The sequence below is a fragment of the Siphateles boraxobius genome, unplaced genomic scaffold (genome assembly GCF_051911475.1).
Source record: "Siphateles boraxobius isolate OS27281-9 unplaced genomic scaffold, OSU_SipBor_1 143, whole genome shotgun sequence".
Lineage (NCBI taxonomy): Eukaryota > Metazoa > Chordata > Actinopteri > Cypriniformes > Leuciscidae > Siphateles > Siphateles boraxobius.
In genome coordinates, this window is record NW_027508748.1 from 972,501 (window position 1) to 990,543 (window position 18,043).

General features: G+C 43.3%; 1 protein-coding gene and 1 long non-coding RNA gene across 5 annotated transcripts in view; one reads left to right on the top strand and one right to left on the bottom strand.

Annotated features, from left to right (window-relative positions):
- Positions 1 to 13,476, bottom strand: part of samd4b (sterile alpha motif domain containing 4B) — a 23,811-nt gene extending 10,335 nt beyond the window's left edge. Inside the window, exons 1-7 of one of the 4 annotated variants that reach the window (XM_077230423.1) lie at positions 12,924 to 13,476; positions 6,724 to 7,185; positions 5,042 to 5,500; positions 3,513 to 3,749; positions 1,506 to 1,615; positions 1,248 to 1,334; positions 892 to 1,162 (exon numbers count right to left, since the gene is read on the bottom strand). In XM_077230423.1, the coding sequence (XP_077086538.1) occupies positions 892 to 1,162; positions 1,248 to 1,334; positions 1,506 to 1,615; positions 3,513 to 3,749; positions 5,042 to 5,500; positions 6,724 to 6,919 (1,360 nt within the window). In that variant the 5' untranslated portion in view covers positions 6,920 to 7,185; positions 12,924 to 13,476. The other 3 variants (XM_077230424.1, XM_077230425.1, XM_077230426.1) reach the window with 3 other exon arrangements.
- LOC143738328 (uncharacterized) overlaps positions 1 to 18,043 on the top strand; it is a 57,834-nt gene that overhangs the window by 1,524 nt on the left and 38,267 nt on the right. The window lies entirely within an intron of this gene.

The window sequence follows — 18,043 nt, forward strand, 5'->3', positions numbered from 1 at the left end:
AAAACTCAATACTGTGGGTTTATTTACAGTAAAATAGACTGTGGTATTTAATCAACCATTTAAAATGTTTTACGGCCCTTCAATGAATATTCATAACACCAGTTATATATATATATATATAGCAACAGCCTAAATATATTTAAAGTAACTATTGAAGTTAACAACAAAAGAAGAATGAAATCACAAGAACCTAAAAAAATACAAATAAAGACACAAATTAAGAACATGTTTAAAAAAAAGCAAGTTCATCAATGGTCTACACACTAAATAATTGCATTAAGGCACAGTTAAGTTAGTATATAAATCTGGTTATTGTGCAATTAAAAAAGATTTACACAAATCTCATTCTCACTTGTTTCTTTTGTGTACGCCTGTCAAATACGCGTAAATTTTAGTAGTTTGTTCAAACAAACTAATTAAAATGCATAAGCAATTAATATATGCATTTTTTCGAGCGCAGTGAACCTGATCACTGTAATAAAAATACACACAAATTAAGAACATGTTATAAATATATACACTAGTCTATACACAAAAAAATTGCATCATGGCAGTTTATAATTAATTATTGGCATCCATTATATATTTTTTTTTCAATAAAATATATTTTATTCTTTTTTTTACTATTTACTCAAATTCCTTATAATCAGCATGAATATGTTAATTGTGAAAACAATAAAATATAAACAAGGTTTACGTAAGTCTAGAATGTAGAACAAGTTAAAATCGCTAATATGCAAGTATAATATGCATGTAAAAAAAATAATTTTTGAGCGCAGTGAACCTGAACTGTGTGTGTGTGTGTGTGTGTATGTGTGTGTGTGTGTGTGTGTGTGTGTGTGTGTGTGTGTGTGTGTGTGTGTGTGTGTGTGTGTGTCTGTGTGTGTGCACCTTTCCCCATCACACGCGTGAACTGTCCCGCGATATCCCCGTCAGAGATGGGAGCGGACGAGGACTCTCCATCACACGCTGGAGGATTGTGGGTCTGGAAGCCCTCGGTTTCCTTCTCTTCGCCGGGATTGGCTGCTTTATCGACAGGTGCAACTCCAGGCTCCACCTCCTTCTGGGCCGCAGTGGGCGGGGCATAGACTTTGATTGGCGTGATGATGATCTGCTGAAGCTCTTGCAAAGCATTCCGAACGTTCCCGCCTTCCAGAATATCCTGAAATCAACAACACATCCTATGATGAGCAGACAATTCAAGACTGTGAAAGAGCGCAAATGCAGATCGTTGCTGAAACACTCACCTTTTCAAGAGATTTCAGGACGCTCTGCCGTTCTCGAAGCTTCTGTATGCTCAGAGCGATCTTATGTCGCGCTCCCTTCGTCACGTTCTGAAAAAAACAGAGTCTGATGAAGCGGCACAGCGAATGTCAAGCGTGGCATGGACTTTTTTATGATTCGTGACTTATATTGCATCAGAACCTCCACAAGTCACTTCGCATTGTGAACGTGAGGTGGGCGGGGCTTCGAGCTGATCAGGTGTTGGTGTGGGCGGAGCTTACCTGTGACTCCAGGTGTTTCTCTGTGAGAATCATCATCTCTTCATACGTCATCTGAGAAAACAGCGACGCGTATTTGTGCAGACGCAGACTCTTCAGCCAGGCCGGCACGTCTGGAGGAGGGACGACACACAAAGCAACTCGTGAAATCACATTTCTCAAAATATATTCAGATGACGCAAACTCTAAATCAACATGATTTAGATTTAGAGCTACATTTTTCTAAATGTCGTAATCATTTGTTAACAAACAAGTATTCATTACTTCAATGAGCTGCATTGAATTATTACTAGTGGTGGGCCGTTATCGGCGTTAACGTGCTGCCTTAACGTGAGACTCTTATCGGGCGATAAAAAAAATATTGCCGTTAATCTATTCTCAAAGTTGGGTTGGGATCATAAAATAGCTTTTTCGAATATCGTTATATTTTCGCGCAATTCCATGTGTAGCCTAGTATATTTGACATAATTGACCCCGGCGCCTACTGTCACAGATCGCACAGCAGGGTATTTTCCTGTCAGGGACACAAGGTGTATACTTTTTACACGTTACGTTGGGCGACGTTCCTCTCGTTACTTTATTTTAATGCAATTACATGTTGTTAAATGAGTTTATTCCAAGCGCGCTGTATCTTGTATTCGCATGAGTGATGCTCAATTTACAAATGAATCACTCTTTTGAGTCGATTCTGTTCAAAGACTTCATCAAACAAGTTGGCAGATCTGTCTAAATCGGTTCGCGAATCAGTCTGAATGATCTGTTCAGTTCCTGACGCACTGAATCGTCTGAAGCGCGTTCAGTCACACTCGACTCGGATTCGTAACAGGAAGATTTAAGAACATCAAGAGTGTTGGATGAAGTGGCCGTGGATCTACAGTTTAGTCTAGTGAAAGCAAATCTACAAATGCATCATATTTTTGCCAGCGATGAAGATATTTATTAGTTGAACATCTTCGTATGATGTCTGTGAATGAATGATTCCACAGGACGATACATTCGATTTCATTTCATTCAGGTAATACATTTTACAACCAAACAGATTAGCTATTACGCCACAATAGCCTCTGACATTATCCGTTTGTTGGACATATACATTAATTTATAGGCTACAAAAAAACTCTTCAGAGCGTCGGCGCACTGGCAAAGGTTAACAGGTTAAATAAGCTACCATTGTGTAACCTACAGTTTATGAAATGAACACCCGCCATCCCGCGGTAATGTGTGTGTATTGTGCAGGGGCATATAGTCACACGAGTAGTTTACATTGATTGAAACTAATTTGTTTAAAAAGGAGGAGGCTAGTGCCGGTAAAGGCAGGTTCACATAAAATCATTATTACATATGACATTATTTTTTGATCTAACGAGCATCTGGTTTGGCGATGCAAAAACGGACTGTAGCTACGTCGTGCTTACTGTTTTTTTCTTCTTCCAATTAGCCTACTATGTTAAAAAATGACGAAAACATGTTACTTGTTCAATTAATAAACAGTTTGTTTGATGACAAATCGCTAAAGATGAAATTGGCCTCCCTTTCTGTCATTGTGAGTGTGCGTTTTGTTTTTTTGAACGATATTCGACTTTTGCTCCTCTATTGTCGAATGGCATTTTTGGCAGAAATTCACATCCCTACGCGAGGCGAACTATTCTCAAAGACTTACTTTTAGTCATTAGTTGGGTAGCACACATATTCTGAATGCCTTTGGCAGAATTCAAATGAGCCATTTTAATCTAGATTAATTCCAAGATTACAGTGAGATTAATGTAGATTTAAAAAATTAATCTATGCCCCCCTCTAATTATTACATTGTTTAAATGAATACCTTTTTTCGCCTAACTGTGATTTTGTACATGTACATTTCTGAAATACATAACTTAGACAGATACCAGATCACTCTTAATTGTAATGTGGACTCATTTTCTGTGAAGCTGCTTTGAAATGATGTGTATTGTGAAAAGCGCTGAATATGGTGAAGTGTGATTAGTGGTGTTGTGAGCTCAGCGTGGTCACCTTTCATTCCACTCCCGTCCTCCTGGAACGTGTTGCGCGCGTTGCTCTGATCCTCCGTCTGTTCGCTGCCTGACGAGGCGACGCTGCTCTGGGGCGACAGGGGGGCGTGTTCTGCCCCGGACACGCCCTGACACGCCTCCTCCTGGCTCAGCCAATCAGAGCTGCAGGCTGGCTGATTGGCAGGTGTGAGTGACATCGAGGGCTTCAGTGGGTTTGGGTGCACCTGACCAGGCAGTCCTGTTGAGCAATTATTCAAAATAGAGAGCGACATATAAATGGGATATATATATATATATATATATATATATATATATATATATATATACATATACACACACACACACATACTTATAGTGCTGGGCAACGATTAATCACATCCAAAATAAAAGTGTGTGTTTAAATAATACATGTGTGTGTACTGTGTATAATCATTATATTATATTATATATATATATATATATATATACACACACACACATGCATGCATGTATGCATTTAAGAAAATTTTGTTATTTAAATTTAAAATATTTATAATTATATATAATATAAATTATGTATAAATATATATACAGTACATACGTGCAAATATTTCTTAAATATATAAACATGCATATGTGTGTATTTATATATACATTATGGAAACAACTTCTATTTTGGATTTATTAATAGTTGCCCAGCACTATATACACATATACATACATATATAATCTATTAAAACTATATACATGTTTTAAATACGGCTAGTTGTAAGACAAGTAAGATTCTACTAGTTTTGCTTTAATAAATTTATTGGATTACAAATATGTAGCCCGGGTTACTGAGCATTTAAAACGCATTCAGGTTTTTAGTACTATTATATACATTTTAATCGTTTCATTTATGTAAGACTGACAAATATGCATCGCGTCATATTAAGTTTATTCGTTTATGTATACATTTACCCAGCCCTTGGGTTGAAACACCTTCAAATTGCGTTTTTTAGAGCGTAGTCAGCACAAACTTCATGATCACGACAGGCCTACTTTATTGATTCTCTATGACCATCTCAGCACCAGACGACAGACAATTACATTTGTAAAAAAAAGTTTAGAGGATTTAAGTAAATCCATAAACATTAATGCATGTATGAAGTTTTATTTTATTTTATAAAAGTTAAAACAAATCAATCCAGTGTGCTGGGTTAAATAAACAACACATTTGGCTGGGTATGGGTCGTTATGAACAAAGCTGTTTTTGAGGAGGTAAAAAGGATGTTGTTTTACACAACCATTGAGGAATTTTAACCAAAGTATGTCACAAACTTTGTATTAAGACCCTAAAGAATCTTAGCAACTAGAGGAAAATGGGCATCCGATGCCCCCTGGCACATACTGGTTACCTGTGTTGACAGGCGAGGTGATGAAGTAAAAAAATAATGATAATTATAACCCAATTTGCTAGGTAAAATGAACCCAACACGTGTTCTGTCCTATATTTACCCAGACCTTGGGTTGAAACATCCCCCCCCCAGAAGGGCACATGCTGGTTACCTGTGTTGACAGGCGAGGTGACGCCCCCCGTGCCGGGGAAAGGCATGTGCCCGTTCTGGCCGGCCGGCGAGCTACAGGACGGCAGCTTCTCCTGCCAGGAGTACGCCGGCTCCAGGGACTCGGCAGAGCAGGGCCACTCGTCGGAGCCCTGCCGGGCATGATGGTACGGGCCTGGGGGGGGCGGCCGGCTCGACAGGTGCTCCTCCAGGTGATTGAGCCACATGGCCAGAGAGTTGCGGTCGTCGAGCGTGGTGGCGGGGTGGATGAGGGCGTAGGACAGCAGCTGCCGGCTCTCCTCCACGAACAGGCTGCTCTCGATGGTGTGGCTCAGGACCTTCTGCAGGAGGTTCATGTACTCGCACTTGGCCTCGCTGTTGCGTGGCTGAAGCAGGGGGAGATGGGAGAGCAGGAGGGACACGGCCTTCTCCTTCGGCTCCTGCTGCCACTGACTGACGATGGCTACAGAGAGAGAGACGGAGATCAGAGTTTTACTGATGCTTTCATATTTAACTGTTCAAAACTTGACGCTTTTAAAGAGACCTTTCACCCAAACATTACTCATTACACTATTATACAAGAACTGAACTGAGCTGGACGATGGCATCATGGTTATATATAGAGCGGCTATATATATATATATAAATTAACTAAATTAATAACTTTTTTGCAACAAACATGAACTGAACATACTTTTGCTGGACTGTGACGCTCTTTTCTTCTGGAAACAAACTTTTTTTGCATTATTTTCCTGTTATCTCTGTAAAGCTGCTTTGAAACGATCTATACTGTAAAATGCACTATATAAATAAATGTGACTTGATTTGACTCAAGAAGAAATAAGTCTCTTGTGCTCACCAAGGCTAAATACACTAGGGGAAAAATACAGTAAAAACAATGAAATGTAAATCAGCTGTTTTCTGTGAATATATAGTAATATGTAATTTATTCCTGTGATCAAAGCTGAATTTTCAGCATCATTACTCCAGTCTTCAGTGTCACATGATCCTTCTGAAATCAGTTTAATATGATGATTTGATGCTCAAGAAACATTTATGATTATTAGCAATGTTGAAAACAATCAGGGTGCTTCTGATTTTTGTAAAATCCATGATACCCCAAACATTCGAATGACAGTGCAAGTAAAAAAAGAAAGAAATTAATACTTTCATTCAGCAAGAAAGCATTAAATTAATCAAAAGTGACAGTAAAAACATTCATAATGTCACAAACGATATCTTTTTTAAATAAGTGCTGTTATTTTGAATATTAAGTTCTTTTACTTAATATTCAGTGATATTATTGATCTGCCTGCATACACACCATTATATGAGAACTGAGCTGGAGGATGACATCACTGTTTTCTCCACAGCTGCTATATACAAATAAATGAATAACTTTTTTACAACAGAAATGAACCATCACTGAACTATCACATTATTTTCTTCTAGATCTGCTGTGCAGCCGAAACAAATTTGTTACATTATTTTCCTGTTATCTCTGTAAAGCTGTTTTGAAACAATCTGTGGTGTAAAAAGCGCTATATAAAACTTTCCTGTATGGAAAAGACCAGCATGTGGATCAATAGTAAATTAACTAATTATATTTTAGGATGAACTTTCCCTTTAATATTAGTATACAAGTCTGAAGCCCAAGCTCAAGTCCTTGCGGATTATGATGTTTACCTGCATTGTTGGCTTCTGCCTCTAGTATGTGTATCTCTGTGCAGTCGGCCAGCCAGTGGTCCAGACAGATGTGCAGAAACCGGGCCTGTGTCCGAGAAACACGCTTCAACAACGACAACAGCGCCACCGTCTGTTCACACTCGTTCCAGCTCTTAAACCAGTCTGTCAAAATCCCCACTTGGTCCCGGAACATCATGGCGAGTTTCTTGCGAATCAGGGGTGGGGCTTAGGGGAGGGGGCGGGGTCTGTATAAAATGGGGCGGGGTTACAGGCAGTGCTCCAGTCCACTCAAAGATGCATTGGAAACCCCTCACATGATTCTGGAGCACAGCGGACGCCACCGAGGCAGGGGTCAGGCGTTTGGGGTCAGAGGTCAAAGGTTACAGGTGGGGAGGATCCGTGAGGAAACGTAGACGCTACGCTTCTAGCGCATCTTCACTTCACGTACACGGATGCCGGCAGCTGCAGACACAAAACACGTGTGTTATAAATAAAGCACACTGAAACTAGGGATGCACCGATATGTAAATTTTGGTCATACCGATAATTATTTATATTTGAAATTCCGATAACTGATAAATTGGCTAAATTAAAAAAAAATTATAATTTTTGAGAGCCTGATTACAAAAACAAAAATCTAACCATTAAAAACCCAAACACAATTAAAATGTTCATGCATCCTATATGACAGACTTCTCTGGACATGTTGCACTGAACTGTATTTTCCTTTTTGAAATGATTCCAATCATATTTCAAGCAAATCAAAACCATCATGTCTCAGCTGAAGGAAATAATCCATTAATTATCTGTATTATATCGGGCCTATCGAGGTAACGATAACATAAAAAATAAACATTTATTGTCCGAAACCGTAATGGTGGCCGATATATAGTTCCGTCTGATATATAGTTCCCGTCTGAGACTCGTGCATCTTTCTTTCTGTCTCAGATTATACCAGAGCTGCCACATAATCAGATTCCCACCGTACTGCAGACCACAGCAACTCTCAGCGGAGGATTACAGCCATTACCACAGTGGATCTGGACCCACACGCTACTCTCACATCCAGCTCAGAGTAACTCCAGCTGGCCCAGCACAGGGGAAACCAGGCAGACAAGTGGGGGAAATCAGTGAGACGAGGGGTAAATCAGTGAGACGAGGGGGAAATCAGACAGAAGAGGGGGAAATCAGCCAGACGGGGGGGGGGGGATCAGTCAGACGGGGGAAATCAGCCAGACGGGGGGAAATCAGGCAGACGGGGGTAAAATCAGTCAGACGAGGGGGAAATCAGACAGACGAGGGGGGGGGGGGGGATCAGTCAGACGAGGGGGAAATCAGTGAGACGAGGGGGAAATCAGCCAGACGAAGGGGAAAACGGGGGGAAAATCAGCCAGACGGGGTTAAAATCAGTCAGACGAGGGGGAAATCAGACAGATGAGGGGGAAATCAGACAGACGAGGGGGGGGTGAAATCAGCCAGACGAGGGGGGGGTGAAATCAGCCAGACGAAGGGGAAGACGGGGGGGAAGTCAGCCACACGGAGGGGGGAAATCAGTCAGATGGGGGGGGGGGGGGGGGTTGGGATCAGTCAGACGGGGGAAATTAGCCAGACGGGGGAAATCAGCCAGACAAGGGTAAAATCAGCCACACGGGGGGGGGGGGGGGGGATAAATCAGACAGACGAGGGGGAAATCAGCCAGACGGGGGGGGGGGGGGAGGAATCAGTCAGATGAGGGGGAAATCAGACAGACGAGGGGGGGGTGAAATCAGCCAGACGAAGGGGAAGACGGGGGGGAAATCAGTCAGATGGGGGGGGGGGGGGATCAGTCAGACGGGGGAAATTAGCCAGACGGGGGAAATCAGCCAGACGAGGGTAAAATCAGTCTGACAAGGGGGAAATCAGACAGACAAGGGAAATTAGACAGACGAGGGTGAAATCAGACAGAAAAGGGTAAAATCAGCCAGACGGGGGAGGGGGGGGGGAATCAGACAGACGAGGGGGGGAAATCAGACAGACGAGGGTGAAATCAGACAGACGAGGGTAAAATCAGACAGACGAGGGTAAAATCAGCCAGACGAGGGTAAAATCAGCCAGACGAGGAGGAAATCAGACAGAAGAGGGGGAAATCAGACAGAAGAAGGGGAAATCAGAGAGATGGGGTAAAATCAGCCAGATGAGGGTAAAATCAGCCAGACGGGGGGGGGGGGAAATCAGACAGACGAGGGGGAAATAAGACAGACGACGGGGAAATCAGACAGACAAGGGTAAAATCAGCCAGACGAGGGTAAAATCAGTCAGACAAGGGGGAAATCAGACAGATGAGGGAAATCAGACAGACGGGGTAAAATCAGAGAGACGAGGGGGAAATCAGACAGATGAGGGTCAAATCAGACAGACGGGGGGGAATCAGTCAGACAGGGGTAAAATCAGCCAGACGAGGGTAAAATCAGCCAGACGAGGGGGAAATCAGACAGACGAGGGGGAAATCAGACAGACGAGGGGGAAATCAGACAGACGAGGGGGAAATCAGACAGATGGGGGGGGGGGGGGGGATCAGTCAGACGGGGGAAATTAGCCAGACGGGGGAAATCAGCCAGACAAGGGTAAAATCAGTCTGACAAGGGGGAAATCAGACAGACAAGGGAAATTAGACAGACGAGGGTGAAATCAGACAGACAAGGGTAAAATCAGCCAGACAGGGGGGGGGGGGGGGGAATCAGACAGACGAGGGGGGGAAATCAGACAGACGAGGGTGAAATCAGACAGACGAGGGTGAAATCAGACAGACGAGGGTAAAATCAGACAGACGAGGATAAAATCAGACAGACGAGGGGGAAATCAGACAGAAGAGGGGGAAATCAGACAGAAGAGGGGGAAATCAGACAGAAGAGGGGGAAATCAGAGAGATGGGTAAAATCAGCCAGATGAGGGTAAAATCAGCCGGGGGGGGGGAATCAGACAGACGAGGGGGAAATAAGACAGACGACGGGGAAATCAGACAGACAAGGGTAAAATCAGAGAGACGAGGGGGAAATCAGACAGATGAGGGTCAAATCAGACAGACGGGGGGGGGAATCAGTCAGACAGGGGTAAAATCAGCCAGACGAGGGTAAAATCAGCCAGACGAGGGGGAAATCAGACAGACGAGGGTAAAATCAGCCAGACGGGAGGGGAAATCAGTCAGACGGGGGTAAAATCAGCCAGACGAGGGTAAAATCAGCCAGATGGGGGGGATATCAGCCAGACGGGGGGTGATCAGACAGAAGAGGGGGAAATCAGACAGAAGAGGGGGAAATCAGAGAGACGGGGTAAAATCAGCCAGACGAGGGCAAAATCAGCCAGACGGGGGGGGGTGGGGGGTGGGGGGGATCAGACGGACGAGGGGGGAAATCAGACAGACGAGGGGGAAATCAGACAGACGAGGGGGAATCCGTCAGACGGGGGTAAAATCAGCCAGACGAGGGTAAAATCAGCCAGGCGAGGGTAAAATCAGCCAGACGAGGGGGAAATCAGCCAGACGAGGGTAAAATCAGCCAGACGGGAGGGGAAATCAGTCAGACGGGGGTAAAATCAGCCAGACTAGGGTAAAATCAGCCAGACTGGGGTAAAATCAGCCAGATGGGGGGGATATCAGCCAGACGGGGGGGATCAGACAGAAGAGGGGGAAATCAGACAGAAGAGGGGGAAATCAGACAGAAGAGGGGGAAATCAGACAGAAGAGGGGGAAATCAGAGAGACGGGGTAAAATCAGCCAGACGAGGGTAAAATCAGTCAGACAAGGGGGAAATCAGACAGACAAGGAAAATCAGACAGACGAGGGAAATTAGACAGACGGGGTAAAATCAGACAGACGAGGGTCAAATCAGACAGACGAGGGTCAAATCAGAGAGATGAGGGTCAAATCAGAGAGACGAGGGTAAAATCAGACAGACGAGGGGGAAATCAGACAGACGAGGGGGAAATCAGACAGACGAGGGGGAAATCAGACAGACGGGGGGGGGGGGGGGGATCAGACAGACGGGGGGGGGGGGGGGGGGATCAGACAGACAAGGATAAAATCAACCAGACGAGGATAAAATCAGCCAGACGAGGGTAAAATCACACAGAAAAAGGTAAAATCAGAGACGAGGGGAAATCAGACAGACAAGAGTAAAATCAGACAGACAATAGTAAAATCTATTTCATCTGAGGGTCTGATTAGAGGGTAAAATCAGTCAGACTAGGGTAAAATCAGTCAGACGGGGGAAATCAGAAAGACGAGGGTAAAATCAGACAGAGGAGGGGAAATCAGACAGACGAGGGGAAAATCAGACAGACGAGAGTAAAATCTATTTCGTCTGAGGGTCTGATCAGTCAGACCAGTGTAAAACCAGATCAGGGGAATATCAGACAGACGAGGGTAAAATCAGAAAGACGAGAGTAAAATCAGTCAGACGGGGGGAAATCAGCCAGACGAGGGTAAAATCAGAAAGACAAGAGAAAAATCAGTCAGACGGGGGGAAATCAGACAGATGACTGTAAAGTCAGACAGACGAGGGTAAAATCAGACAGGCGGGGGGGGTGGGGGGTGGGGGAAACAGACAGACGAGGGTAAAATCAGTCAGGCGGGGGGGGAAATTAGACAGACGAGGGTAAAATCAGACAGACGAGGGGGAAATCAGTCAGGCGGGGGGGAAATCAGACAGACGACTAAAATCAGACAGACGAGGGTAAAATCAGTCAGGCGGGGGGAAAATCAGACAGACGAGGGTAAAATCAATCAGGCGGGGGGAAAATCAGACAGTCGAGGGTAAAATCAGACAGACGAGGGTAAAATCAGCCAGACGAAGGTAAAATCAGAGAGACGAAGGTAAAAATCAGAGAGACGAGGGTAAAATCAGACAGACGAGGGTAAAATCAGACAGACGAAGGTAAAATCAGAGAGACGAAGGTAAAATCAGAAAGACGAGGGTAAAATCTGAGAGATGAGGGTAAAATCAGACAGACAAGGGTAAAATCAGACAGACGAGGGTGAAATCAGACAGACGAGGATCAAATCAGACAGACGAGGATAAAATCAGACAGACGAGGGTAAAATCAGACAGACGAGGATCAAATCAGACAGACGAGGATAAAATCCGACAGACGAGGATAAAATCAGCCAGACAAGGGGGAAATCAGTCAGACAAGGGGGAAATCAGACGGACGAGGGTAAAATCAGCCAGATGAGGGTAAAATCAGCCAGACGAGGGTAAAATCAGACGGACGAGGGTAAAATCAGCCAGACGAGGGTAAAATCAGACAGACGCGGAAAATGAGTAAACAGTCATAAGACAGTACATTCAGACAAAAGAGGGTAAAATCCCAACGATGATGTGTAAAATCAGGGTAAATGAAAAATATATCAGTAAATAAGTAGTGGAAGAGTGATAATTTCAGGCACATGAGGTGCAAAATTATATATATATAAATATATATAAATATATATATATATATATATTAAAAAGAAGAATAAAAGAGTAGAGTGAGAAGAGGGGCACATTCAGACAGGTGAGGGTAAAATCACACATAATGAAGAGTAAATAACGTAACGTTACAGTCAGGAGGAGATAAACTCTGTCAGATGGGCGTATAATCAGTAAAATACCAGATGAGGTGTAAATTCAGACAAACAGGGTAAAATCAGTACATTATGTCGGATGAGGGATAAACGCAGTCAGATATTTCATATTATGGTAAATTCATTAGGACAGCGGGTAAAACCAGTTAATATGAAATCTGAATGTGAATTATATGGATGTGAGGCGGCGGTGTATCGATAGCCGCTGTTAGCTTTCAATCACACACATCGCTATTAAAGCCATAGGAAATAAAACAAACACACACGTAGTAATCGGAATGATTAAATAAAGATTATCGTTAAAGATGTATGTTTGTAAATGCTTAATTACAGCCGAAATGAAATAAACACTGAGCACTGAAGCGCGGCTAACAGGCCTGATGCTAAAGCTAATGCTAACTCCAGTCTGACTGAAAACTCACACACATAAACACCCGAACACACCGTGTAACAATAACACACCTGATTCTTCATTACACTCGGTAACACAGAGTTCATAAGGGGAAGCATCGCCAACACACACTACCAACACAACCCCGGAGCTAACACACACACATACACAGATTAATCATACTGCACTAACACACATACAAACACTTACTGAGCAACACGCGTTAGATGTGCTTGCAAACACTCCGGTGATAGAGAAACACAAACGGGCCTGAAGAAGACCACCGGAGCTACTGTAACGTTACCGAACGACAGACCGAACCAGCGCGCGCTCGCTCGCTCACTCACTCACTCACTCTCTCTCTCTCTCTCTCTCTTTCTCACACACACACACACACACACTGGAGCTCTCTCTCTCTCTCTCTCTCTCTCTCTCTCACACACACACACAGGAGCTCTCTCTCTCTCTCTCTCTCTCTCTCTCTCTCACACACACACAAACACACACTGGAGCTCTATCTCTCTCTCATACATACACACACACACACACTGGATCTCTCTCTCTCTCTCTTTCTCACACACACTGGAGCGCTCTCTCTCTTTCTCACACACAAACATACACACACACTGGAGCGCTCTCTCTCTCTCTCATACACACACACACACACTGGAGCGCTCTCTCTCTTTCTCACACACAAACACACACACACACTGGAGCGCGCTCTCTCTCTCTCACACACACACACACACACACACACACACACACACACACACACACACACACACACACATAAACACACACACTGGAGCTCTCTCTCGCTCTCTCATACACACACACTGGGGCTCTCTGTCTGTCACACACACACACACACACACACACACACACACACACACACACACACACACACTGGAGCTCTCTGTCTCTCTCTCTCTCACACACACACACACTGGAGCTCTCTCTCTCACACACACACAATGGAGCTCTCTCTCACACACACACACACACAAACTGGAGCTCTTTCTCTCTCTCTCACACACACACACACACACACACACACACACACACACACACACACACACACACACACACACACACACACACAAACTGGAGCTCTTTCTCTCTCTCTCTCTCTCTCTCTCTCTCTCTCTCACACACACACACACACACACAAACTGGATCTCTCTCTCTCACACACACACACACACACACACACACACACACACACACACACACACACACTGGAGCTCTCTCTCTCACACACACACAAACTGGAGCTCTCTCTCTCTCACACACACACACACACACACTGGAGCTCTCTCTCTCACACACACACAAACTGGAGCTCTCTCTCTCTCTCTCTCACACACACACACACACACACACACACACACACACACACACACACACACACACACACACACACGCACGCACACACACACACACTGGAGCTCTCTCTCTCTCTCTCACACACACACAAACTGGAGCTCTCTCTCTCTCTCTCACACACACACACACACACACACACACGCACGCACACACACACACTGGAGCTCTCTCTCTCTCTCTCTCTCACACACACACACAAACTGGAGCTCTCTCTCACACACACACCACACACACACTGGAGCTCTCTCGCTCCCTCTCTCTCTCTAACTTTACAGGGTAATTGATTTGGTCGCTCGCTAATAATTTAGTGGCTTCTAATGTTTGTCATAAACTGTGTGTACATCAGCCGCCTGCAGGACTAATTCAAAGGATCAAGAGGAGGTTTGGGAGCAGGACAACACTGGATTCGATCAGCCGCTTTGTATCTGCAGCACAAGAAGGCGGGCAGTGCTTGGTGGACATCAAGTCCAGGATAATGACTTTTCGGCTCAAAGACTCTAGTATAATAAAAACTCTTCCTGGATGGACAACAGTTCTTTTAAGGAGGGCAGGGGGAATGGGTTTTGACAAGCATTTGTTTTTAATGCAATTGCATTTGTTTTTTTATCGTATCAAGATCATCTAATACACTTGCTGGTCATTGGTTGTTAGAGGAGACATTGTTTTTTAACTCCTTTTTATCTTCAAGACTGTTGTCATCTGAAAATGTGCGAGCACGACTGTTAGTGCTGGACATATCCTGAGAAGTCATTTGCAAGACTTCAGCCAAAGAAATTGTGTGAAATCTAACCGCTTTTTACAAGGTATTCAAGGACTTGAGCACTGATTAACAAGTTCTTTTGAAAGACCCAGATGTCCTAAATGAATGGGTAGAGGGGTATAGTCATCGTTTTCCCTCAGTCAGTGACTACGCTTACATGCAGGCAATAACCCGTTCAAAACCGGAATATTAGCAATAACCCGGTCGCGCACGGCCATGTACGAAAATGCTCATATCTCGGATATTAAAAACCCGGATATGATCCCTGGGGTACCCCTTTTCTAACCCGATTTTTTTGTCATGTGAACGCGTATCGGCATATCCCAATAGTGATTTGAGTTCTGCGCATGTTCTATTCGCAAGGAATCTTGGTCTTTTGAGTAGAGGAACTTTTCGGCGCATACAAAAACCCGCGTGCAGTATAGGCTACCGGGAGTAAACATGGCGAGACGCAGCACAGCATACTTTTGGAGCGAGGTCAGTACCAGCACTAAAGTACAAACAAAGGCGATCGCTATCTGCCCCGAACCTATTCATTATCCGCGTGCCGCTGCTGCTGCTGCTGTTGTCTTTGGATACAGGAAGAAGAATCGGAAATTACGCATATTGCGTCTTAAGGTTGTCCGTACGTCCAGACGCTAACCGTGCGTCGCCGTTTACAGCGGGATATTGCAATTCCATGTATACAGGAGAAACTATCTCTGATCACGCATTTAAACGGGTTATTCCTAATGTTTCAGAAACCCGAATAGTGACCTTAACCCGACCATAACCCGAATATTGGTTGCTTGTAAACGTAGTCATTGTACGCGCGGCTGTGGAAGACTGGAAGTTTATGCTACTGACTCTGAAAACACCAGTTTTGGAAAGTTTTGATTCTGCTGGAAAGAAATCTCTTTATTTGACGTGTGTCAAAGTCTCCAACATGCAATTTTTGAATGGAGTTCTTCAACAAGTAAAGATGGACACAGTTCTTTGGATCAGACTTTTCCCCTAAAGGCTGCTGGCGTACGCTGTACAAATGTCCGATCAAGCGGACCCGTGACTCCAGTAGAGGACTGTACATTGGCCAATAGCTAACAGACATGTGCACCTGGGATGACCTTTCGGGACGGTCCCGAAATCTAAGCTGTTGTTCCGAATCCCGAATCCGGCCCTAATTGTCCCGAAAATTATACTAAAGCAAAATCTGATAAAACATTAAAAACTATCCGTGGAGGTTGAGCCCCGCCGGCTGCTCATTGGCTGAATAATCGTTTTTTCTTTCTTTTATTTGAAGTTCTACAAAGATACCGTAGGTGCGAATTTAGATATGCATTGATAAGCTAATTTTCATTAATTCGTTTCGTTGACATGCTGGTGTACCGGAACGCCAACACGCCGCTAAAAAGCAAAAACGTCTCTGCAGGTCCCGGGAGGAGTGGGTGGGGAAATATATCATTTTATATAAAAATGTGTTTGGTTCAGGTTTGATATTCATTATCTTTTATTATAGGCTATGTAGTCTAATTTCAGGTATGAATATCTAATATCATAAATTTCAGGCAATCGCCTCTGGTCACCATGCGCACCTGAAGTACACCTCTGTCCTAGTGTTGGGGTGGGTTACCCCTTTTGTTCTGATACAGAGTCAACTGTTCATCTCTTTGTGCAGTGTTCACGATTCGGTAATCTTTTTGATTTTTTAAGTAATTGTTTTTAGTCCTTGGGTGAAGATTTGTCTTTCAGTTGTTCATTTTCAGGCCAAAGTATTCATTTCAAAAGAAAAATGTGTCGGTTTTAATTAATTCTTTTGCTGGCACTGCAAAATTGGCTGTTTGGAAGACAAGGAAAACCCGACTGTTGGGGAAAGGTCAATAAGCGCTGTGCCGAAGTGTTTAGATTTGGTAGCTTCTCGATTGAGGCTGGAGTACATACTACAAGTTGGTGGAATCTCTACCAAAGTTTATAGAATTATGGGGAATAAATGAAGTATTATGTACACTGTATGATAATGAATTGGTTTTGAGGTTTAAAAAAATGGAAAGAAAGTGTAATTATGTTTTTTTTTGTAAATCTTTTGTAATAATTGCAAGTCAATTGTAATAATAAAGGTGAACTTAATCCTCTCTCTCTCTCTCTCTCTCTCTCTCTCTCTCTCTCTATGCACTCGCTCAGTCTGTCAGTCTACTTGTTAGATAAAGATAAAGGCAATTACTTCCTTTCCGCTTAAAGTGTCAGACTTTTATTATAGCCTAACTTTTATGCCCATTGCTTGATAAAATCCCCTACGATTTAATTAAATGGTCAGATCTCCCTCTTTCCTGGCTCGGAAAATTTTGAATATAATGCCAATGCTTCTTTACCCATTACAGATGATACAAATCTTATTGCCAAATAAAAGAGCAAAGGAATTAACTGGATGGCTTAGTTCATTTATATGGAATAAGAGTAAACCAAGACAAAAATTGTCAAAGTTGCAGCTCTCCAGCTCTATAGAATAATAGAAGAAATAGAAGAATCTATTTCTAATAGAAGAAAATTACAGGTCATACAATATTTAATATCTTTTACACAGTCTGTTAACTTGGATAATTTAGAGATTTCATCTGATCATGATGAAATATATAACTGAGTATCACTGGGATAACAGTGGGAACTAATTCCATGTTTTCTTATAATATTTACAACCGGTAGCTTGCATATTGAAAACAGCAGAGGGCCGAACACAGAGCCTTGAGGCACTCCATAATTTATTGACGTTAACTTGGATAATTTCCATTTTAAATGGACAAAATGGTAATGGTTTGATAGGTACAATCTACATCACCTTAATGCCTGTGCCTGAATACCAGTGTAATTTTGAAGTCGATCTAAGAGTGTGTCATGATCCATAGTTTTTTAACACATTGTATTTCTGAGATAAAAACATGGATGTCTCAAAATTTCTTGTGTCTCAATAGTGATAAGACTGAGTTCTTGCTTATTGGCACTCCTCATCAGGTTCGTAAGGCTGGTTCACTAATTTTGAACATAGATGGCTCTGATGTGGAGGCGCAGACTAAGTTAAAAAATATGGGAGTTATATTTGATTCTAGTCTGTCCTTTGACTCTCATGTGCGGTACATTGTTAAGCACTCTTTTTTTCATCTCAGAAATATTGCCAGACTCCGCTCTATGTTACCCCTCTCGGTGACTGAAAGGC